Source organism: Gambusia affinis, linkage group LG13 (genome assembly GCF_019740435.1).
Source record: "Gambusia affinis linkage group LG13, SWU_Gaff_1.0, whole genome shotgun sequence".
Taxonomy (NCBI): Eukaryota; Metazoa; Chordata; class Actinopteri; order Cyprinodontiformes; family Poeciliidae; genus Gambusia; species Gambusia affinis.
In genome coordinates this window covers 11,708,948-11,734,245 of record NC_057880.1, presented here as the reverse complement: position 1 = coordinate 11,734,245, position 25,298 = coordinate 11,708,948, and the positions used below count along the sequence as shown (strand labels likewise).

At 38.5% G+C, this 25,298-nt stretch overlaps 2 protein-coding genes across 2 annotated transcripts; one reads left to right on the top strand and one right to left on the bottom strand.

The window, feature by feature from the left end:
* Positions 1 to 301: 301 nt before the first annotated feature.
* Positions 302 to 25,211, top strand: LOC122842548 (SH3 and PX domain-containing protein 2A-like). The gene is made up of 5 exons (XM_044136529.1): positions 302 to 719; positions 9,636 to 9,716; positions 18,718 to 18,793; positions 19,675 to 19,751; positions 20,219 to 25,211. Exons 1-5 carry the CDS (start codon positions 648 to 650, stop codon positions 20,312 to 20,314), a joined length of 402 nt encoding a protein of 133 aa, XP_043992464.1. The 5' UTR covers positions 302 to 647; the 3' UTR covers positions 20,315 to 25,211.
* LOC122842547 (N-acetyllactosaminide beta-1,3-N-acetylglucosaminyltransferase 3-like) lies at positions 2,062 to 5,693 on the bottom strand. Its single transcript, XM_044136528.1, has 2 exons — positions 5,482 to 5,693; positions 2,062 to 3,899 (listed from the first exon to the last, which is right to left on the bottom strand). The coding sequence occupies exons 1-2, from the start codon at positions 5,487 to 5,489 to the stop codon at positions 2,735 to 2,737; spliced, it is 1,173 nt and encodes a 390-aa protein (XP_043992463.1). The 5' UTR covers positions 5,490 to 5,693; the 3' UTR covers positions 2,062 to 2,734.
* Positions 25,212 to 25,298: the final 87 nt, after the last annotated feature.

Sequence of the window (25,298 nt, the reverse complement as noted above, 5' to 3'; positions counted from 1 at the left end):
GCGGACCAAACCAAATCATTTTAAATCATTTTTAGTAACAATGACACATTATTAATAACAATAATAATGTATCAGTAATATTGATGCATTATTGCTGTATCATTATTACAATAATAACGATAAACCAGTGAGTAAAGCATAATGCAGAATTTGACAGAATTTCAACTAAGCAGTATTGTGAAAACTAACGACAAAAGTGAAGGAATCCCTGTTCACGTAAAGCTTGCCCTCCACGGAACAAAGAAGCGGTAGTCCCAGCCAGGCTGACCTCCTTCCTGAAGAGTCCTGTGAAGTGTGTCCAGCCAGCTGAACTGGGTCCGCCCCATACGCTCTGACTGCCCTCTTTGGCTCCGGGCAGCGGCGGTGCAGCCCCTCTTTCAGGGTGGAGAAGTGTGATCACTCGCTAGTTTTATTGCGTTGCATTGTTTCACAAAGACCGCTTTACATCCTCAGTACATGGGGGCACCCAGAACCTGACCGTGGATCGCGCTAATTTCCTTCGCTTAAGTTTGCTTTACTGTTTGCACAAGTTAGGACTTTTGCCTCTTTATAGCTCCCTCTTCGGGGTTTCATGGGCAAATATCTTCGCCTTTGCAGTTTGTAGTTGTTTTCCCTTTAAATAAAGGCCCGTTCGGTCTGTTGAGAAGATGCAGTTCCGCACTGTCCTTGACGTTAACGTCGTGGACGTGCAGAAGAGAAGGAACCCCTCCAAACACTATGTAAGTTGTTTTCTCCTCCTCTCAGCTGCGTTGCTACTTCATCACTGCTGATTTTAGTATCCGTGATATCTATTCCTTGGATTGTGATGTCGTTCTGTTCATGCTGTACTGAACTTATTTTCAGTTGACAAAACACTGGGATTTATATGATTTTTGTCATGGGGTTTCACCGACGTCTGACATTTTGTAAACAATCAGATTTTAATACAATGTATAAAATAGGTTTCTACATAAATACAGTAATAACACTTGACAAGTAAATTAAACAGAAATATTCTAAAAAAATATTACATGTTTATTAACGTTAATGGATTTGCTTCAATCATATCTTGATGCTAACTAAAAATTACCAGTATGTCAATATATATAATTAATGTTGAACCTTTGCAAATCATCATGGGTACTGGATTATTTTATAAAAAGCTATTTGTATTGCCTTGCTGATGAAAATTTGCTATATAAATAAAATTACTTTACTTTACCTAAAATTACTTAATAAAAAGAAAAGGCAGAATAAATTCCTTTTTGTGATTAATTTGTATATGAAAACAGTAATGAACATGATATGAACACAGTAATCTGACTTTGGGTGTGGACCAAATCAACAGTACAAAGACCATGTGGAGGACAAAAAAAAAGATAAATCTGTTTTAGCTACACTGTCTCAAAGCTCATCTTTGGGCTTTGACTCTTCTTCATTTTCTGTAAGAGTCTCGTCCTTTGCATCATCATCATCATCTTCGTCCTCTTCCACCTCGTCGTCGTCATCGTCGTCTTCATCACCCTCAGTGGCTTGCTCTTTGTTCTTCTCCTCTTCCTATTTTCTCTTCACCTCATCCTGTTCTTGCTTCATTTCCTTCTCTGGTTCCTTCGTCCATGTGGAGGACATGGTCTTTGTATATGTGGCAAAATATTTTTTAGAGTGATTTAGTTTTGGTGTAAATGTGATCCAACCACATTCCGACGCAGATGCTGATGTGTCATGTCTTGTCACACATCGTGTTTTGCAGATACTTTAATAAAGTAAAGTATCACCTGGCCCAAGCTTGTCTTGGTAGATCTGCAGTTGTTTTCAGTTTTTGTCTCCAGTTCATGTGGTCCAGCAAATATTCAAAGCATGGAATATTGTTTTATAACCTAACTCTGCTTTAAACCTGTTAACAAAATTATCCTTGACCTTATGTGGCGCAATTCTTGATCATCATGATGTTGTTAATTCAATGACTAACTCTTGAGTCCTGACAACTCCATTTAAACTAATATTAAATCATACAAGGTGCACTTTATTCATTAACTTATGTGACTTCAGAAGGCATTTTGTAGGAGTTATGGTAGTAAAGAACCTTTAATATCTTTCATTTGATTACAAAAAAATGTAAATCCCAAATTAAATTTACAAGAAACAATTATTATCTCAAGACATGTAACAAATATAAAAACAGGTTCCATGAGAATTAACAGGTAGCATTTCTTTTACAGTTAGACTATGAGTTACATTGACTAATGAAACATTCCAACAGGAGGGAAAGAGGTGAAACAATAATAAAAAACTATAGAATTTCATAGACAACATTGTAAAGCGGTTTTATTAAGCTATATATTGATACTACTAAATCCGCTCCCCCAGCAACTTAGCTCACAGATTATTACGTTGTGTTTACTTGCACTCAGAAATCCGATGCTCATTTAAACACTAGTTCACATAGCATATGTTCAGATTTCACTTTTATTTTTTACAGTGTGTTTTTTTTTTGTAATTAACTAATCAAATCTAGAATCAAAGCATTAAAGCCCCTGCCCTACAAGTGATATGCTGCAAAAATAAGTTTATTAGTATTGGTAGCTTGCTTACTTACTAAATAACTACTACAAGTACCTAGCTTTCTCACTATGGTCAAAATAACAGGCTATAATGTGTTACTACCTGCCTAACTAACCAATTACTTAAATCTTTTTTTTTGACCCAGATTCTTGTTCAGACAGTTCATTTGAGTTTATTTTGGCTGAACTGTTTTTCATATTTTATCGCTACATGAGAGTTTTGGGTCGTGTACTTCTTTCCACAAGAAATATAGGTCAGTGGGCGAGAATTTGTGAAGCAAAAGTAATTCCTTAAGGTAACAGGGGTCATATTTATCAACCTTTCTGGAGGGAACATGCCAATATAGTGTTTTCACTCCCATGTGAGAGTCAGGTTTAAGTTTCATTTCAGCCAAACACATTCCCATGTAAACATCATCTATAGGAAGAATTTCGACCAATGGAGATATTTTGTAAATGACCAAAGCTGTATAGCCTGACAGAAGGTATCCTGCACCTCCACAGTAGGGTGGGTAAATATCTTTTTCATACACATGTAGCGGAACAAAGTACTTATCGCCTGGGCTTCTTTTAGGATACGCATTTTTCAACACATGGCCAGTAAAAAAGTGCTTATTTCCATTATTATCTTTAAGACTTTGAAGATATTCAACCATGTTGTCAGTGTGGGCAAAAACATCATCATCACCATTCAGTAGAAATTGAGCCTGTGGACAACGTCTGTCCATCCACTCAAGGAAGAGTATCTGCTTCAAAGTGAGGTTGAAAAAGGAATCCTTAAAATCCCATTGGAGGATGTCATTGTAATGTTGGTGCTCCCGCATGACTAATTTGTTCCACTTCTCCTCCTCTAAACCTGAACCGTCAGTTCCAATAATAAAGACTCTTCGAATCGCCTTTCCCTTATACGACCTCTCTTCAGCCCAGGTCTTGCGCAGAACCTCTCTCTGCTCATAGTTCTTTGGGGAACTTTTAATAACAAGCAAAAGAAAGACGTCCTCAGGCTCATCACCTCTTCTACATTTGTTAGGAAGGTCCAGAATCATGGGGAAGCTACGACAGTGACGATAGTAAAGAAAGTCTTGAATCATATGGGAAAAGGAATGAAAGCCAGGGATATTTTCAACCATTGTGTTTCGTTCACATCTTGGTGTGGTCCTTTCCAATTGCCAATTTGACGATGGGGAAGTTTTGTCTGAGGCATTGTGACCTTCTTCTTCTAAAAATGCAGCTGTCCAGTCGTGGTTGTGACTAGATTGAGGTGTTGAGATGTTTTGTGACTCATTGAAATAAAGAAGTTCCAGAAGGGCCACCATCAGTAATGAAATCGTGGCACAGATGCCAATCACTCTCAAAATACTGAAATCAGAGAAACATAAAGAAATACAGCTTAGAATGACAACTTATCTATATCTTGTGTAAGTACTTCCATTGTATTGTTTCTACTGCCTTGTTTTATAGTGGAATTAAGGAACAGATTCTCTCCTAATAGATGCTTATTACACAGTCGACCTAACACTGTCACTTTTGACCAATAAGTGATCTGTGCAATGGGAATTTACATTAATATGCTTATAAAAAAGGTTTGGGTGACTTTTAGCCTTTTGACTAGATTTGAAGAAAAGTTTGGCTACTGACTGTACTTCTCTTCTAAGACTTAAGACAAAATAAAACAAACTGACAGGGAGGTGATAAAACAAGAGACTCACTTAACTCTAAAATCCTATGGGAGACTGCAATTTTATTGAGGTGAAAAGGGTAAAATGGTATAAAGTAAGCTATAAACAAATATTCACATAAACCTTATAACAAGGGAAATGGGATCTTTTTCTTCTCATTATTTGGCATCATTTCAGAGTAAGCATTCCTGTGTTAGGGCTGGTAGGGTTAGGAAAATTTGTTCTATTTGCTAAGTTCCTGGAATAAAGGGAGATGTATTTTCACGTTTTATATTATTTTTTAAACTTGTCAGATTTAGAAGTTAAAATTTAGATTTACATTATATGAAAATGTGAAGTTTCAGACTTTTAATGGACAAAAATAAAAAGGAAGTGAAACGAAAATCAACACACACCGTGAAACAAATGTACAAAAACCCCAGCCCATTTAATAAATCTTATGGGAAGATTAATGTTTCATGGTTGTAATGATTTCTTCATTTCATAACAGTTTAATGAGAAAGGACAACATGACTCAGCAAAAACTGCGGTTCAAATGAAAGCAGAGAGATTTTTTTGAAATGTTTATAAGCAAAACGTAAGTTTTAAGTGCTAAGTAGAAAGGAAGATCTCTATAATGTCACTAGATTACTTTTTTTGTGGTCTTGATGCTAAGAAAACAGAATAATTCTGAATTTTGTTAGTATTAAGGCTAACAAACAACAACAAAAGGCTTAAAGTAAGGTTCACATATTCTGTTTGTGTACTCTTTAAGAGAGTAGGTGAAAGCTGACAGTTCTGCTTTTGCAGTTGAAAAAAACTATTAAGATACAGATTTTTTATACAGTTTAATAGTTATACCATAACATTTTTAGTTTTGTCAGAAAAAGTCTTAATATCATAATGACATTTAGGATAAAATAACTTATTTTATAATGAATGGCAAGTCAACATTTCAAAAGGTTTTTAGCCTTTTTATTTTCACATAAAGGTGAAATCAATAACTGTGTCTTTACTTTCAAACATAGTTTTAAATAAAGATAGAGAAGAAAAATAAAAAACTATAAAGACAAGAGAAAACATGACTAGAAAAATGGGACATGCCTCCTGATTATTGTGAAAGGCAATCTAACCTCAAACATCCAGTTATTAGCAGAAATGTACTTTACAAAACATTTTACAAACATATAACCCATTAACTGATCAGAAACATTCAAGTGATCAAAATAACACAAAAACTAAGCACAGCCCATAAATGTGGAAACTAATTTTGCTGCAATTACCTGACCATGTTGGTAGATGGTGAGTGTCGGATGAAATGACGACTTTATTCAATAAAGGAGAAAGATGCAACGCTTCCCTGATTCAGCCACACATTCGAAGATTCTCACCCAACTTGAGTGTATGACTGACAGGTAAAGTTTGATAAGGCGGCCTTTATGTATTCAACTTTATCTCTAGATAAACTTGCTCTACCAGTTATTAAACTTGTAGAGCAGGAGGAGTAGTAGGTACACAATTGATTTCTGCTTTATCCTCTTATAATAGTTGTTTCAGTTCTCTACAATACCTTCATCTTCATTTGGCTTAACATAAAGTATTGCAGTAAAAAATCAAATAGTTTACAGTTAATCTCATAGCTCAAGAATTCAATAAGAACGTCTAACTCAGTAATCCCATAACACAACGATCATATGTTACAAAAAATTCCCACTGATCAGGTCTGAACCCACTAACAGGATAGTAATATATAATGTAACTTTTTCCATGTAAGATCTTGTATTGCAAATATTTTTTTTAAGTCCATCAGTATAGTAAATAAACAAAAAAGACAAAGGATGGATGGATTATGTAATGGTCCTTCCATCCTTTCTTGAGACTAATGGATGGATGGACCATTCTTAAAGCTCAGAGATGATTTTGTATATAAAAAACCACAGGGGGCTTCAGTAGTTCTGTTATCCTGGGGGTGCTGTAGCCTGGTGGCTTCAACTTCTAGATGGCGTCACCCATGGTAAATTGGGTTCAGGGAAGAGATTAGACAAAGGCTGACTCAAAAATTTAAGTTGGTTTTAGACTCCACAAAACGGTGTGTGTGTGGTGCACCTGGTGGTCAAGACTTAGCTTCTTGGGGCTCAATCAGGCTCCTCTCAGAAAACTACAGAAAGCCACTACCAAGTGGAACTACCATCTGCAGAGTATGATATTGAGGTCAGGTTTTAAATTTAGTTTTTTTTTTTCTTTTCCCGTAATCAGTGTCGTTTTCTAACTAAATATATTGAGTGTTTTTATAAAGGTAGGGAAACACTTTCAGTGTTCTGGCAAAAATGATACTGAAATAGCTTGTACTTCTCTCTGTTAACGCTCTTGTTACAGTCCACTGTTGTTATGCTACTGCTTAAAGTAGTTCAACACAGTGAACCCTGAGAACTTCTCCGTTGGGATTTGAAAAATCAATGTGTCCATCAGGTTCAATTGAAATGATTAACCTGAGAGTTTAAATCAATTCCATCATCCATCTCCTGCTGAGAATTCCTCCCCAAGGCTGCTAAACATAGGGCAGAGACTTGCTCTCAGGAGAGATAGAGCCAGATGGAAGGTTTGACTTGGAAATCCCCGTGAGGAAGGAGGAGGGCAAAGACAAAAAGGTCTCATCATATATGAGCTAAGCAACTGGAAATGCATATCCGGTTTGACAGAGGAAAGAAGCAGCTCTTTGTTTTTGTCCCCACTGGTAAATTGTCACTTCCTTCCAGGAACATGTGGCACAGGAGCTGCAAAATGGCAGTGGCGATGTACGTAGAAATCTTATTTACAAGATTAACTTCTAGAAAATTAACTTCCTAGGAATTTTCTAGAAATCTTATTTACAAGATTTCTACGTACTAAACTAAACCTGAAAAATAACATTTCAGGTTTAGTTTAGCAGAAAGAAATAACTCTTTCCTGTTTCAGCCACACTTTGCAGATAACTTTTGTTTTGATCCAAATTAATCAAATGTCTCGTATATTTAATACACTTGAGATTTTAAGGTTCTATCTTGATGTACATTCATTCATCCTCGCACTAATCGGCCAGGCTGCTTCTCTCTCAATAGAGTGCTGATAGAAAACTTGCTTTGGTCTCTGTCTTTATGTAATACAATGTTTACACAACAGCTTGAGACCACATGTAAAAGAGCTAACTTCTGAAACACTATGGTTGTAAGTAGAGTATTTCATTGATCCCATGTGCATTGATAGACAGCAATAGCGAGACAAAGGTTGAACATGTTTTTTTTTATAGTCATGTTATGCTTTTTGTCTTTAACAGTAAGCTCCTCTGTTTGAGTGGTACATTGACTAATGATTTATCCATTTAATATACAACACAACTTTGATATTTTGCTAAATTAATCATGGGATACTGGACATCTTATCAAGTTGAAATATCATTGAAAAATGTATTCATTTCAGAAATTTCATTGAAAAGGTAAAACATGCTCATTTTTATTACAGTTGACATTTATGGTTTGCTGCTAAAAACTCAAAATTCAGTTTCCCAGAAGGTTAGAGTATTACACAAATCTTAAAAAAAACATTTTGAGTACAGAAATATCACCAGACACATATAAAAGTTTCAGCTTTTGAATTGAATTATTGAAATAAATTTACTGCTAAATGAGATTGCCATTTAAAAGAACAAAGTTACCAAGTCTACCATTCAGCCTTTTCAAATAGACAGGTTATAAAGTTACTCCTAAGCTGGGGTATGAGGAAATGTGGGTGAAAAGAAAGATACTGCTTGGATACTGATTGTATTTGTTGCTTTTTTGCTTTCTTGCCACTCTATATAGTGTCATTTAAGAAACAACAATGAAGCCAACCAGACAGGCCATAAATCTAAAATTGTTAATTTTATTGAGTGTGGGTATGATCTATTTCAGCATGTGATTGTGTATTTTGTTGCCTGCACTCCTTTATATGGCAATAGAAGATGTGACTGCTATAGATTGTGTTTTTGTTTTGCATTATTAGTGCTCAAGGCCATGCAAAATTCAGTTCTCGGTTACCAGAGATTCCCTCAAAACACTGATAATCTAGTGTCCGTTGCAGTTCAAGCAGCTTAAGCAAACCTTGGAGAAGGAGATTAAACTTGATGAATGGTGCTGTTAGAATATTTGACTAACATGATCTTTCAAAGCAGAAATATCTTTGTAATGTGGTTTGATGATTTGCTTCAGTTGGCAAAAAGTGTCTCCCCAAATTAAACTTCATTGCATCACAGACATCTGGCAATGTTTTTATTTTCAGGACATTTATAAACAGGAACAATCCTTCTAAAATTGGTCAGGTTTTAAAAAGAGGCATTACCTCTGGGTTCCTTTATTGACATGTGAGATAGGTTTTGGTAGGTATCCACTAGATAAGATAGTTATGCACATTAGCACAAAAATTTCAATCATTATCTGTATTAATAATATGTATTAATAAACTATATACATACAGAAATTTAAAAAGTTTTGTTTTTAAATAAAACCTTTTTTAATGCATAAATCATATCACTAATATACATTTGGACATTCACATTATGTATATATATTATGAAGCAAAATAATTCACAATTCGCCTTTGTTAGTTTCATAATAGTGTCTTAATATTTCATCACATCTTCCCTAAACTACTCATCCATTAATATTGACGCCTGGCCAGTTGACCATATTTAAATGTTTCAGATACTTTAAAACTCTTAACTTTTCAACATTACATGCAGCACGAAGAAGGAGGCCCACAAATTTATCATTAATTTCCTGATCTCCTCCGACCACTCCACTAAGGTGTGTTTACACTTCCTGCTGCTTGATATTTGTTTGCTGACAAGTGATTTCATGACAAGTGGAGGATGTAAGGCTTGTCTTCACTTCTTCACTGTTTTACATTCTTTTATTAAGCCTTTAATCAGTTAAGTAGCCATTAACACGAACTTTACTTTCTGTTTTTCAGAAACAGAAAGTAAAGTTCTGCCTTTCACACATCAGGTTATTCTAGCATAACCTTTGTTTAGTTTCTCCACCTGTAGTTAATTTTCTTAATCACTTATTTGTGGTCACAGTCACTCTTTTTATAGGCTTTTGATACAAAGGGAGTGATCTTTAACAGTGGCCGCTATGAAGCCAACTATTGAGCTATATTGTAAACAGTTATAAATCACCCTTTCTCAACAACACTGACTTGAGCGTAAACCATTATTTAAGAATTCATAGAGTTAATACTTGAAATCTGTTGTTTTTTGTTAACTCCCTTATAGCTGTCTGAAGTGTGATCAAAAAGGAGAGATTTAATTAGTTTATTTGACCTCTGAGAACCTTGGAAGTTAAGTCAGGAGGGATAAAGTGGTGCCTTGTGTCCTTTGCTAAGTGTTCCTAACCAGGCTTTTTGTCTACTCTTTCTTCTGTAGGTCTATCTTATCAAAGTGACTTACTCAGACTCCAGTTCCCATGTCATCTACCGAAGATATAGCAAGTTTTTTGACCTTCAGGTAAGCCACACACTTGCAAAAAAAAAAAAAAAGTCTTTCACGGCTTTAATTCACATTTATAGAATACTTGATATTTTCTGTTTATTTGATATTTCCTCATTTAGTGTTGCTAATTATACTCAATAAAGTCTGTGTGATCTTAAGACCCCTGCTTTCTGCTCTGCTGATGCAGATGCTTTGCTTTTGTGAAAAATCTATTTTAGGATGACTGCTTAAAACCAAGACAAGAGGGGAAACCCAGAGAGCAGATACAGGAAAAAACATGAGCTCTGTCAGAATGCATAATGCGGCAAAGTCTCCACGAAAAGTCGATCAAAATCCCTCCAGAGCAGGGGTGGGCACTCCTGGTCCTCGAGGGCCGGTGTCCTGCAACTTTTAGATGCATCTCTACTTCAACACACCTGAGTCAAATAATGAGGTCATTAGCAGGACTCTGGAGAGCCTGACTGCACTTGGGAGGTGATACCACTATTGGATTCAGCTGTGTTGGACCAGGGAGACATCTAAGAGTTGTAGGACACTGGCCCTCGAGGACCAGGAGTGCCCACCCCTGCTCCAGAGGATATATCTGAAATACTTAGATTAACGCATGATACAGCTTGTTTGTTGGGGAGATAATGCATTTAAACTTCAATGAGGCCTACATTAAAGTTCAAATGTAAGAGAGGTTTAAATCTAGAAAAACACACAATTCCTGCATGTTTCTGGGTTCTGTCTGATAACCCCTTCTTCCAGACTGAATTCCAGAGCGCTGTGACTCCTGTAGACTTTTGCTTGCAGGAAACCTTTTGTTCTCCGGTCCCTTAGCAATAGCCTGGAAAATTCAGCTGCTCAATGAGACTACAACAGAGGATCTCTCCTGTCTGCGTAATCATTGGTCACATCTGTGGTTTCCTGGTATAGATGTGTGTTCATCTGGCAATGTAAATCATTTGTTGAAGAGCAACAATGAGTAGCTGTCGTCACAAAATGACTGACACAGTGTCCTTCTTGTTCCTAAACAAGCAAACCTTTTCTGCAGAGGAAATGCAAACAAGACACCCAGGATATTTCCATTGGACAAGATATCCAGTTGCTCATTAAATATGTTTTGCAGTGTTGTGCAAATAAGCTTTTACATGTGCAAAGGAAAGATTTTATGACCTGCAAGTTTGATGTAAGCGGGACTGCACTGGTCAGTTCGTCAAGCTTAAGGGCTTTCCACATGGGGAGTGTGCATGCTGGCCTGGTTTCCTTTTGGACAGAGACCTTTTCTAAAAGCCCTTAGTCGTCATTATTTTTTGGAAGAAACTGGAACAGGATCAGCTTTATTCTGTCTGCATTATGATTTGTCTGACCTACATACTAGTCACAAGTTAAGTTTTTAACTTAACTTGTGTTTTAAACATTTACATAACGGCAATGGAAGTATGTTTGTGTTTCATCTTTCAAACACAATTAAGTGCTCTTGAGGAAAACAGGAAATATGTACATCAAAAATGATTACAGGAAAATTCTGGTTCCACATAAAAAGAAGAAACAGAAAGAAGTCATAAAATGTTTATTTAAATTAGATATATGTCTGGAAATTATTGAAAAATAAATTCTATTCTTGCTGCCAAAGCCATTACATTTAGAGGGAAGACTGCAACAGTAATGTTGCCAGTAAAGGAACCAGCAATTTCGGCACATCTCAGGTTTTCAGGGAATTGGTTCCAGAGCTGAGGAGTATAGATAATGAATATTAACTCTTCATCTTTAGTTCTTGTCCTACAAAAACTTATTTTTTGAAAGGAAATGTTTAATTCTGTAACTGTTGATTTAATATTTGACTTTATGTGACTGTTCAAAGTTAGGTCCATATGTAAAACAATGTTTGCATTTTTGGGACCAAAATTTGTCATCTGTATTAAGGTGAAATGCAAAGGTACATCATGTGAACTTGCTGTTGCACAAAGTTGTTGTGCTCATGATGGCTGTATGTGGCAGTTGCTCTGTTACATCGGGTCAGTTTTATTCTTTTTGTAGACTTTTGTTCATCATTCTTTTGGCTAACGCGTTGCACATTTGGACAATTATTCCCTCTGCTTTCGGATGCTGTGCAGTCATAAATTTTTTTGCTCTTACCTTTTTTCTCTCTGACAGTTGCTGTGAAGCGTAAGCGTAAAAATTACCTGTGCTTTTTTACAATTGGGAGTTCCTGATTAGCATAAGCTCAGATAGTACCAAACTATGACTCCAAATCCCACAAAAGTTGTAAAGGAAACTTCATAAACATGGAGTAGGACCAAAGAGTGGAGAGGCAAGGTTGAAGTTCAAATAGTCTCTTCCATCAATCATAACGGGCGAGGGTCACAACACCGATTCCAACATCATTCTGTCCGTCTTCTAACTGTACGACCAGACAGACGTTTTTAAATTGGAGCAGCTAAAGCAAGTAAAGTAGATTAGAAGTGCTTGCCAACAGCTGATAGTCTTGTCTATGTTACAGGTGAATATTCTCTGTACCTGGATATTGAGCTGTTAGCTTATCATGACAGTTATAAAACTGTCACACAGCAAAAGTCTTTAGCAAGCCTGACTGCTACCAAAGATCCTTTCTGCCCACTGAACACCATTCACAGTGACACTTTGAAGATACTTCCACATAACATTTAATTTCCCTTTGGCATAAGTAAAGTATATTTCACTTGATTTGAATCCAGCAGAGGTAAAGTTGCTAAACATATGAGAAGAAATGAAGCCTAGGCGCAAATTCAAACTGGAAGACTCTTTAGCCCCACCTGGCTCATCCTATCGGAGCATCCCGTCCATCACCGCTGTCCTATCAACGCTGGACCAAGCCACGTCACGTCCAATCACCTTCCAAGGCCCAGCTGAAAAGGACCTCCATCCATGGCGTCTTCCGCTTCCCGGCCGCACTCAACCCTCCTACATACAGAACTCTGCTAAGTTTTCCCCGAGGTAACCAACTGAGTTGAGTAATACTGCCAGATGCCGGTAATCACAGATGAAACATGCCAAGATAATATTACAGCACCCTAAGCATGTTAACAGTAGCCTGCGGTTACCAAGTCGTTAACCACGTTTGACTACGTAGATTCATTTCGCCCCTCAATTAAGTCTCTGCCACCCGATAGCTCGGCGTTCTCCACCAACAGTAAATTGCCTCGCATGCCGACATTACAAGCTCATGCCCCTGCTGGCACTTCTAGGCTTCATCTCTCATCAAAATAAATAAATAAATAAATCGTCTGAATTCGCACGTTATCCCCAGGCCATCCTGTCCTCTAGCTTTCCCAGGTTTCACTCTCGCTCATTCGTTCCAGTCCCTCTTCCGAGCCAATATCCTTTCCCCCACGGGGGTGAACCAGCACCTTCTTGTCGCCGGGAGGCCCGTATCGCATTTCCTCTCTAATTTTCCCATTCTTTCCAGCCGTTGAATCCCCATGCAGCCGGTTTGCTCCACCTCCATTTTCAACAGCACGAGTCCTCAGTTTTCTGCGAAACCCGTTCCACCCTGTAACCCGTTTCCCCGAGGGGTTTTTCTGCAAAGCGTCCCTACATCGCAGCTCTCTGCCATAAGTTATCATGTTTGACCCACAAGCCGAACCTCCACTATTTTCATCGTCATCACTCACCCCAAGCAATTCTATTGCTATTAATCAATTTAATCACGTCTGCTTATCGCAGATCCAGCCTTCATCTACCAACATCCTGCCATTCGAACACGCTCCCTTCACCAGCTGGCCTTCATCTACCAGCATCCCGCCTTTTAAACCCTTGCTAATAAGCCATCTCTCCCAGACTTTGTTCAGTCCAGCTACTAGGAAAAATCATTTACGTCAAACCGTCATCCACGTTCGCACTGTAATTTTATACCCTATAGTTCCTCAGCGTCTCATCCTCATTTCCTGTCCCAATCTTCGCTTCATGCTCCGCCATCGTTCCAAGCCCCTGCATTCTCGCAACCGTAAGACCATAATATATATACGACAGCATTCAATTCTTAAGATCACGTTTCACCAGTATTCAAGGTACTCTCTCGACCTTATGACAAAAGCTTTGTAGTCATCTCCAGCATTCTCTTCTTATTATTATATCTCGTAGCTTCTCAGCTTCCCTCAGTGCCTCACAAGCACTGCGCAATTACCTGGTGGTGGTTGGTCAACCTCATGCAAATGCATGCTCTCATCCAGCTAATGTTATGCTCATCTTGCCCCTTTTGTCCTTCACACCCCCATCTTAAGCTCCATTCCAGGATGTTCCCATATCTCGCTCAAATCATCTAATGTCTAACCCTAGTTCTAGCATCTCATCTCCAGTAGCAGGCAGTTATCTTCTTGTGTCCCAATCTATTCCCTCTATCTTGCTACCTCAGAACGACAGAAAGAGAAGACGTTTTTCTCCGTCGGCCCATATTGTTTCCATCAGTAACATCACCTGGTATTGACTTCCTAAAGTCCCAGCCCGTCAACCCCAAGTTAGTGTAGCTTCCCGGCCTATTCTCATTTCCCCAGTCTCTAACTCTCAGCTTCGGCCCCAGCCTCAGCTTCATTTTGGGGGATATTATTTCTAATTGGCAACACTATGCCATAGCATCACTCAGCGGCACCCCCAGCTGGCCAATATCTACCAGCATTCAGTCATTTCACGCATAGCGACATCCCCGGCGGGCCGCCATCTACTAGCATTCAGTTATTTCACACATAGCGGCGTCCCCGGCTGGCCTCCATCTACCAGCATTCAGTCATTTCACGCTGTTGAGGAAAAAATTATTATTTTTAGTGATTAACACAGCTAATCTTACAGCATGTGTAAAAGGTATATTGAACATTCTTATTTCGAACAAATTTCTTAATTTTGAACAGGTTTGTGTTAAGGATTTAAAACTAAACTATTCAATCGGTAAGTATTTAGAAAACAGCAGATCAAAGGGGATCTCTTTAGGTAAAGAATGTATATCTCTGTAACTCTGCGGTTTTCTTGTTAATTCATACGCTATTTAGCATGGGAATAAACGCTGTAATTCTGTGACGTCATCACGCATTGTTGTTTTCCTTGTCGCCATGCGGCGCCCGCCGGGAAGACCCGGGATCATTAGGAAGAGTGAGCCAAGCTTTTTCCAAAAACTAGCTAATAAAATATTCTTCCTTAACAACGCATAGCGGCTTCCCCGGCTGGCCTCCATCTACCAGCATTCAGTCATTTCACGCATAGCGGCATCCCCGGCTGGCCTCCATCTACAAGCATTCAGTCATTTCACGCATAGCGGCATCCCCGGCTGGCCTCCATCTACCAGCATTCAGTCATTTCATGCACAGCGCCGCCCCCAGCCAGCCCTCATCTACCCGCACGCCGCTATTTTACGCCGCAACGCTTCCCTTTCGGAGTCTCACTTACCAATAACAAACCCCTTTATGCTTCACCGCATCCTCAGCCCTCCGATTGCGACATTTATCCCTCGGCCTCGGCCCTGGCCTCAGCCTCACCTTTTGGGGGGATGACATTCCTATCCTACATCGGGAATGCTCATCCGAGCTTATTGCAATTCACAGCTCGATGACCACAGCCGGGGCCCGAGTGCCAAAGAACTTTAAATTCATGTCTGTCATTAAACCTTTCTAATCGCTGTTCATTTTCTCCGTCTGAGTCTTTCCAGATTGAAATGAAGCCTAGGCGCAAATTCAAACGGGAAGACTCTTTAGCCCCACCTGGCTCATCCTATCAGAGCATCCCGTCCATCACCTCCGTCCTATCAACGCTGGACCAAGCCACGTCACGTCCAATCACCTTCCAAGGCCCAGCTGAAAAGGACCTCCATCCATGGTGTCTTCCGCTTCCCGGCCGCACTCAACCCTCCTCCACCCCTCCTCCACCTTCCCTCGCCCGGATCCTCAGGCTCGCATCCTTCTCCGACCTCCACCACCAGTGTCGGGTCCCGGGGGGGATGACATTCCTATCCTACATCGGGAATGCTCATCCGAGCTTATTGCAATTCACAGCTCGATGACCACAGCCGGGGCCCGAGCGCCAAAGAACTTTAAATTCATGTCTGTCATTAAACCTTTCTAATCGCTGTTCATTTTCTCCGTCTGAGTCTTTCCAGATTGAAAGAGTTTTTCATCCATTAAAATGTCATTCCCTCAAAGCGAATCTAAGAGTTTTTAAAAAACTCCTTTACAACTGTCCTTTCTGAAGAAAACGACTATCAAGTAGGTGTCAAATAACAACCCAGAGATGGAATCAGATTGTTTTCCCACTGTAGCATTCCTCCTTACTCCCCCTGTCCCAGATTCCTCCCAGAGCACTTCTTTGTCTGCTGAAGTTCTCAGTCTTTCTTTGTTTTAGCTGCTCTCGTTCTCACAGCTTAGTAAAACTGCTTAACATGTCAACAGTTATCATTTCAGACAACCTGCTTTGCTTTCTCCTGTTTCTGGAATTTTGTGTAGTAATTATGTGAAGCCACTTTCGGGAGAACTCACCCCATTTTTAAGGGAATATCCTAAGAGGCGTCATAAGACAATTGCACCTGCTAAGCATAAACATTTTCATTGGGGAGAAATTGCCACTTAATACACACACTTTTTATGACACAGTGGCCCATAAAAGTGTGCCAACCTCTTTTGAAATGCCAGATTTTTTGTGATGGAGAAAATTAGTCCAGATTTATTGTGACATGTAACCTGAAGATTTCAATAAAAAACACCCAAAAAACAAGAATTACTTCCCCACGCTCTCTTGCAAAATTTTTACTCCAAATCTCAATTTTGACTGCTTTCAGGAAATAAGATGGCATTTTAACAGGAAGACTGAAGTCTTTTGAGAGCCACTGCATGTGATTGTGTATCCCCCAAATAAATAATAAATATAATGTAGGAAATGTTGTCATTCTAAGTTGTTGATGTTAAATCATAAAAATTCTTGGGCTCAAGAGACTGTCAAGGCAGGTCCTGGAGGATGATTTCATCCTAATTTCTTAATAGGAACACATCATGTGAACTTTCCTGACTTACGCGAGTGTTTAGCTACATTCAAGTGTGAAGCTGAGTGTGCAACTTTCATATTCAGAAAAAAACAATGAAGTTGCAAAATATTGTTATAACATGTAGTTTGAACCCTTTCTGTAAAACTCTGTTATTTATCTTGAATCATACAGAAAGACGGTGGGTTTTTTATGCATTTGTCAGCTTTTGGCCTTCTTAGTTCTTGGAGCAAAAGGATTCAATCTTAGTAGCTAGTCTGCATGTGTGGTTAACCAATGCTTTTCTTTATGCCCTGCCCTCTCCTTTACCCTAAACAAAGTGATGACTGTCATTTTTTACACAACCCAAAGCCTCCTAGCTGCTCGGTTCAGAGGAGGAAATGCTGTGCCCTGCAAGTAATTTTGACATTTAGCAAAGTTAGAGTTGACCAGGGAAACAAAGAACCGCAACATGGGAAACCAAACCACCCCTTTGAGGAAAAGTCTTACAAACAACTCCTACAGACCCAGACAGGCTGGGTCCAACTTTACCCGCCAACTGGATTCTGTTCGTCCACCTGGTTCTTTTTTGAATCAGTTTATAGTGAAACCAGTCTTAAGGTCTCCTCCTCCTTGGAGCTCAGTGTGATTCAGTTTGACACCCACACTCTGTGGTGTTAGAGGGAGCACATCTGGAACAGGGCAAGGCAAAATCATCTTAGCCAGGACTACATCTGGATTTCAGGTCTGCTGTTACTACAGATGGTCTCTCATGTGTATTTATGAAATTATTCAAGTTTGTTGCCAGAAAACTAGAAACACTTCTATGCGGTTTCCTGCACTCAGCAGAACATGCAGATCCACCTCACAAACCTTGCAGCGTATAGACCAGGGGTCTCAAACTCCAGACCTCGAGGGCCGCAGTCCTGCAGTTTTTAGATGTGCCACACGTACAAAACACTGGAATGAAATGGCTTAATTACCTCCACCTTGTGTAGACCAGTTCTCCAGAGCTTTAATTATTCTATTCAGGTGTGATGCAGCAGAGGCACATCTAAAAGTTGCAGGAATGCAGCCCTCGAGGACTGGAGTTTGAGACCCCTGGTATAGACAGAGTGTGACAGTACAGTGTTGTGAAAAATAGATATTCCTCCTTGCATACTTCTCCTGGATTTCACTTAGAATAATTTTCCTGCCATATAATCCAAGTTTACAATCCAAGGTCACAAACAGATGACTGGACATTCTCCCTCTGGATTTCCTGGCAGAAATCAGAATTCATGGGTTCATAAATTACGCCAATCAAGGCCCTGAAGCAGTAAAACAGACCTACACCATAACACTTTCATCATCTTTTTTAATTGTTGGTTAAGATGACCTGTTTTGGAAATTGTGTGTCAGTCTTAGCTCAGAACGCACATCCCACAAAAAGCCAATTGAATATTTTCCCCAAAGTCCCAGGTATCATCAACATGCCATAAGATTGGCCTTTGTGTCCTTTTTGGTCAGAAGTGGTTTTTGCCTTTGAAAACTCCTGTGGAGTCACTAGTAAGACTCCATAATTTGAAAACTGCATTTTGTAATGTGTCTGTCTGACATCCAAATTTGTTAGTTAATCTGAAAAGTTTGACTGAGGTAAACAAAGGAAAAAAAAGGGACAATTGCTTTTCACAGCACTGGATGTGTTTATGCATGACCTAAGGATATGCACAAGCTTCCAACTTTATCCCTAATCTGGTATTAGCATTCAATCCCGTCTGAGAGCAGAAACAACTACACCAGTGTGTTTTGCTGATACAGTTTGTCAATTACAATTTAATATTTATTCATTTTTTGCTTGCTTCTTATGGGTAAGCTGTTGGGTAAGTGAAGTGATGTTAGTTAATTCAGTAGCAAAAAAAGTAATACGTTTTAATTCACACACAGAAACAACAAAGAGGTGTAGTGTTTTAATATCCCTTTTATATTCTATTTTCTTTTAGCATCAAAGACAGTTCAGGTGTTTTTATGAGAATGTGAAACATTTCCGTAACCATTGATGTAATTTTACTCTTGCAGATGCGAATTCTTGACAAATTCCCGATTGAGGCAGGACAAAAGGATCCCAAGAAGAGAATCATTCCGTTCTTACCAGGTAATACATTTCTTCGATCTCCTCTACAACTGCCAAGCAAAAACTAAACACCCATAGACACACCTTGTTAAATGAATTGGAATTCCTTTTCACCTCAGCGGAGAAACAGGCTCATCAAGTTAATGCTGCTCAAAGTTGATTCAGCGCTTTATTCAAATGAAGCCAAGTGCAGTGTGGAAACCTTTATGTAAACCATAAAGCTCTTTTTTTATTGTTCTTATAAAACGTTGGGATTTTCAGGTAATCTAGGTCATATGGTTTTATATACTGTAAACCATAATCATCAACTATTTTTTAAGCATTCTTAAAAAAATATCACTCAGTTAAACAAATCTATATCATTTATGAAATTTAGGAACATTTATGAATTATTAAATCAAATGGCTGACTATTTCCATTCAGAATGGCTGTTTGTTGGCCCTCCTACGGTGTCCGCAGCTGTGCCCACCACACTGCATTGTTTTATCAACTACCATGCTGTAGCCAGGCCAAATCAATTTGTGGCTGGCTACAGCAGGAGGTTAGCAGAGAAGGATTTGTCTAATCTGATAAAGTTGTTGTGGGCCGGAGCGGAGGAGAGTAGTGAAGAGATCCTTTGTTAGATAAGTCTCGGAGCTCAGGCATGGTCCTTGTTGTTTTGATCACACTGGAGGAACAACATGGCCTGAGCTGTGTTTCTGCTAGGGAACTGCTTGGTCCAATTTATCTTTTAGATTCTGCTGGAGGTCAGCCCCCCCATGAATGTTAGGGTATAGCAATGAGGGGGCTCTGTTTTCACTGTCAACAAGCCAGTAAAAAAAAAAAAAAACTTTTTTGGGGATAAAATGTATACCTAATTTTTTGTTTTTGAATTTCACAACTTTTGCTCTGTTTCTGTTCAGGTAAAGTCTTGTTTCGTCGCAGTCACATTAGAGATGTAGCTGTCAAAAGACTGAAGCATCTGGATAACTACTGCAACGTAAGGATTGCATAAAACCTTTTTTTCTTTAATTTGTTTACAGCACACACCAAATAGAGTTTGGGAAACACGCAAACATTTGCCAACAGATCTTCAATGCAGGCCTCAGCTTCTCTTTTTTTAATCTCCCCTGCCACCAGCCTCAACAGGAAAGCAGCTTCTCTATCTGTAGTGGTCATATCCTGTCAGCAGTGCTAATAGGACTTGTATGAAGGAAACATGGAAAACTGGGTCGTGCACGGGGTTAGGAGGAATGAATCAGCAGTTGTGAAGGAAAGTACAATAATTAGCTCAGACCAGTTCATTAGTTCCTTTTTGCTCATCAAAAAGAATGCAGGGCAGCAGTGCTGCCAAAAGTGGCAGCATTTTTTTCAAAAGCATCAAGCTTCACTGGATATAAATGCAGTTGGCTAACAATCTTTGACTGAGTCTCTGTCAAACTGAGATGTTTGTATGCTTACTCACAGGCTTTGATGAAACTTCCTTCTTCCATTTCGGAAAGCGAAGAGGTTCTTAAGTTCTTTGAAACCCGACCAGACGACGTCAACCCTCCCTCAGAGTGAGTTACTGGAAATACATAAAAAAAAAACAACAGGTTTTTCACCATCACCTTCATCTCAAAAGTATTCGTACTCCTTGAACATTTTTTCACCTTTTGCTTTATTACAAACGCAAACTATGACTGCATTTTCAATTTTATTTTTCGTGATAGATCAACACAAAGCAAAGGACATGAGCTGGAAAGGAAAATGATGCACGCTTTACAATTTTCTTTGAAGTGTAGTGTGGATATGTATTCAACCTCTTTTTACTTTGATACATTGATGCCTAAATAAACTTCAGAACATCCAACAACTTTAGAAGACACCTTATTAGTAGAGTCCAGCTGTGTGAAATTTAATCCCAGTATAAATTTAGCTGTTCTTCAAAGGCCTATAAGAGTGATCGATAAATTGTGGCATAAAGTTACCACAGCATTTAAACCTAAACACATCTTCTCAAAAGTGAAACATGCTTGTGGCAGTGTCATGCTGTGAGGACATTATTCTGCATCAGGGACAATGAATCTGGTCAGGGCTTAATACAGTGCAATGCTGCAAGGAAACCTCCTAGAGGCAGCAAAATTGTACATTAAACTTGGGCAAACTTGGGCAGACTGAAGGTTTATCTTCTTGCTGAGGACAATGATGGATAACACGTTTTTTTTTCTAACAACAATTAAAATCCTGTACCATTTTTGTTCTATTTCACATTTACGTTTTACAATTCATTGAAGTTTGGACAAGTGAATACTTTTGCAAAGTGCTTTAAGAGACCAAGCATTGTCTGGTGGGCTGTAAATATCTGAGTGTGTTTGTCTGGTTCAGCAGCCGAGAATGTTTTTATTTGTGTTGACCCCATCTCGATCCTACGGCTTCATTTTGTCTGAAATGATGGATTGATTCTGGTCCAGAGTCACCGTGTTTTATTAATAATGATGTCATGGGGGTGACATATGAAGCCAGAACAAATGAAGAGAGATCAGCTGTGACATACGATTCAGCCAGCTCAGGTCTCAGGGCAGATAAAGGCCTCAGTCAGGTTGTTAGTCATGCTCAGTTCAAAGTCAAAGAGTGGGAGTAATTACAGTATAGACTGGCTGCAAGATTTCTGTTCTTTTGTACGTTTTTGTCTTTCAAATTTAATTTCAGAGGAATTTAGGAAATGTATTAGGAAAAGTTCCAAATTTAGGACTTGTTTATTATTCTGACTTCTCAGCCACAACCAGGCCCACGACCTCTAACCTCGACTAGCCATGCATGTTAATCCTACTTCAAAGTGGGAGCCTCCTGCAGTCACTGAGACAGTCCAGGCCACCTTCAGCTGAGAGGTGCAAAAGTCATACCACCCATACACTCCAATTACTCATGCTGGAGCTCTCCCATTTAAAATGACTACTCATAAGAGCCAGTTGGACTGCCGTATAAAAATCTGTTTGTGATTCTGCGAACATGCTTCCTGTAAGGTGCAATTCAAAATAGAGATTGTAAGCTTGCTTTACAAATCAGTGAAAATGTCAGATAACAGCTAGTTTTCCCAATCACACCATGCAGGGTTAACACTGTCAGAAGACGTAAAAATTAGGTTAACTTTAATCCAATCAGTGTGTTGGATTCACAATTCATAGGCAAATAAACCCACCAGCTTCAGTACTTGCATGCTATTCTTGTTGGATTCTGCCACCTAATGTTCAATGGACAAACGCTCATATAATTCCAGAGAAGTTGTTTTCATACCCATCTAACACCAGAGGGAGCTGCTGAACAAGCAAGAAAAGCAGGAATAATCTTGGCTTTAATTGAAATAAATATAGCATACTTACTGTGGTAGGAAGCACAGCTTGCATATTTTATAAAATCTATGGTAACATTACTAATAAGGGGAAAAAAATTATTACATTTTAACTTTGCCAAAACATGCTTTGATATGACAGTATGATCTCAGATTATTGATAAATAGTCTATGACAGTGTAAAGGTGACTATGCATGGAGTTCTGTTGCTTTAAGTTTTTTGAAAAGTTGTTGGTGAAAAGGAGTCTGCAGCTAAATTAGCATATTAACACTAGATTATTTAAAAAATATTTAATAATGGCATTTATTTAATATTTGATTGTGTTTGTAGGGAAATTGTAAGATGAATAAATAAAGTAACTGAATTTAGGGAGAATCACTATAGGCTGAGTGATTTTCCCTGGCAGCCTATATGTCACATTAAAAGTGGGAAAAGGTCCAAAACAATTATATTAGTGTCATGGTTTTTACATCCCAAAAACATGCCATTTTAACAAGGTCTTTCTAAGCTTTTTAGATCGAATGTATGAAGCAAATGGTATAAATTGTCTCCAGTGCTGAGGTCAGTGTTCAGGGAAACTGGCCACTATGAAAACTTCAAATATTTAGGACCTGGTATTTAAAGGTTAAAAGATGAAATGCCAAATTGGTCTATATTTTAACTTGTAACAGTCTTAGTATGCAACTAAGCTCTGCATGCATTCTTAGTGAACTATTGTATTATGATATTAACCATATATTTTTTTTCAGATTATGTACAAATAACACAGTTTAAGCATTTATTTCATTTTGCAACAATTCTGTCTGGTTTAATATTCCTCAACCAATTAAAACTTTTCATGCAAGGCTAGACTTTTTGGTACACATATACACCCTAACCCTATTTCCTTAGATTATTTGCACTTCCCTAGTAACTGAACCAAATGTTGAATTAGCCCCCCAACATAAAAACAACTGAAATAATTGTAAAATTCAGGAAGTTTGTTTGTCCAAGTAAAACTTTAGTGAAGTTTTAGTCTTTTCATTTGCAACTCGGAGCTTAATTTGGCAGCGATGTTTCATCGCTGTCGTCAGTGTCTGGCCAAGATTTGCTTCAACTGTTGGCACTTATTCCTGAGTTTAGAGGGATTGTGTGTGTTTTGTACAGTGCCATTGCCTCCTCGCACAAAAACCCTCCATCGCACGTTTTCTCTGTGTACATAATCACTCTGCTTTATCATCGTGATTTGCAGTTCAATGATGTCAACCTGTTGACCACAGAGATTAGAGGTTACTCCTGCAGAGGTAAATCTGAGGTCATGCCTCAGGCGTCTCTGTATCATTGTCATGTAGCTGGACAGATACATAGTTGCTGTAAAAAAAAAAAAAATGTGAGAGGAGGGCCAATATCTCACACATTCCTTTCTGGAAGGCCCACCTATGAAGAGTTAGCTGCAGGCTTGTACAAACATAAGGTTTCTCAATACGGAAGAAGGGGGTGAGACTTTTAGAGATACTGACATATACACAGTGAAAACCAGTCTCTGCTGTGCTGGCTTGCACTAAAAATGGGCACAAAGTCTTATAGAGTTCAAAGAAACTTTTCTCCTTAGTTCTAACGGTTAGAATTTGGAAGAAAATGCACAGAGTCTGAGCTGTGTGCTCAGTCTCCTCCCGGGAGGAATATATAACTCCACCTCTGAGCTTGTGCTGAGGGTCAGAAGTAAGCAGAACAGGTCAGGCATTTACTTCATCCTCAGCTTTTTTCCTCCAAAGCCTCAGTTTTTTCTCCACCCCAAAAACACACAATGCATTTCTGATTTCCTACCTCCATGTAAAAATTACAGCAGCATGGCGGTGTTGCCACAGTGTTATTGTGTGGCATGAATAGTATTATATAAAGCTCATCATTTAAGCTTTCTGTTAATCTGAACAATATTTGCACATTTTGTTTTGTATTAAGTTTCTGAATTTTGTTTGAAACAAATATTGCAGTTTAAAACATTGTTCATTTGAATTTGAAGTTGCACTGTTTTTTTTCTCCATATTTTCTTTATGAATCTTGTTCCTGATATTTTGTTTACACATGTGTTTAATTTGTGTATCTATTGTAGAAGTGTCAAATTTACTCACAGATCTGAAAACAATGAAGTCTTTGGGAAAAATAGTTTAAACTAACATTTATTTTTTGCTTGAAAAAAACCCCTGATTTATTTATTTGTTCAGATTTGCAGATTATCCTCTAAAACGTCTTCAAAACCTTACAGTGATCAAACGGCTTGATCTGAAACTTCGATTCAGCAGCAAACTCCATTTAAAAGAGTGTTATTGCAACTTGTTAGTCCTTAGGTCTAGTGTGTTTACAAAATTGGAAAAGTACAAACATATCATTTCTGATCACCATGTCCCTGGCCAGAGGCCAGTAACCAGCCCATTTGTCAGTGTCAGTGTAAAATATATATAAAAACCCTACAGATGTTTTTTTTTAAAGTCATATCAGAAGTGTTGCATCATCATCTGGCATTAGTAAAGTTTCTTTGTTAACTGAAGATGATAAGCGTGCCACTTCTTAGACAAGTTTTATCCAACCATGCGCTCATATCCTTGACTGGCCTTGGCTCCAGTTCTGCTGCTGGCCTCTCCTGAGAGCCAGGTGTCTGTTTCCATCTGTGTCAGACATCAGCTTCTCATCACTCTTCTCTCCACTGCCCAGTTAACTAAATGAGGAAAAGCAGTCATCCCAAACTTCTGAAAATGATCTTGTGGTTTGAAATATTTACCTTTTCCCACCTCATGATCCACCCCCATTTATGTTTATGCAGTTTAGGTGATGAGGAGCGATCACTCAAACTGACTGGACAGCACCTTAATGTGGAACTAATTAATGCATTTGTCATGTAGTCATTTTGTGTTTCTGACTAATTTTAGTAATTGCAGGATAATTGCTGTATAACTCCTCTGGCACAGCTGGAGAATAAATGACAGACATCAAAAATGATCTCTTCTGAATGAGCTAATGCTGTGCAGAAGCAAAGCAAGAAAATACACTTCCGTATTTGATTTAACGTGTGCAACATCTAGAAAGAAACTTAAAAATGAATAAGTACATAAATGTATTTAACCAATCAAGGTTTAAAACATTTACTCAAAAAATCTAATAGAGACTTTTCTGTCAATGGACACTAATTTTTCTTTTTTTTTCTTTTTTTCTTTTTTTTTTTTTACATTTCACTTCTG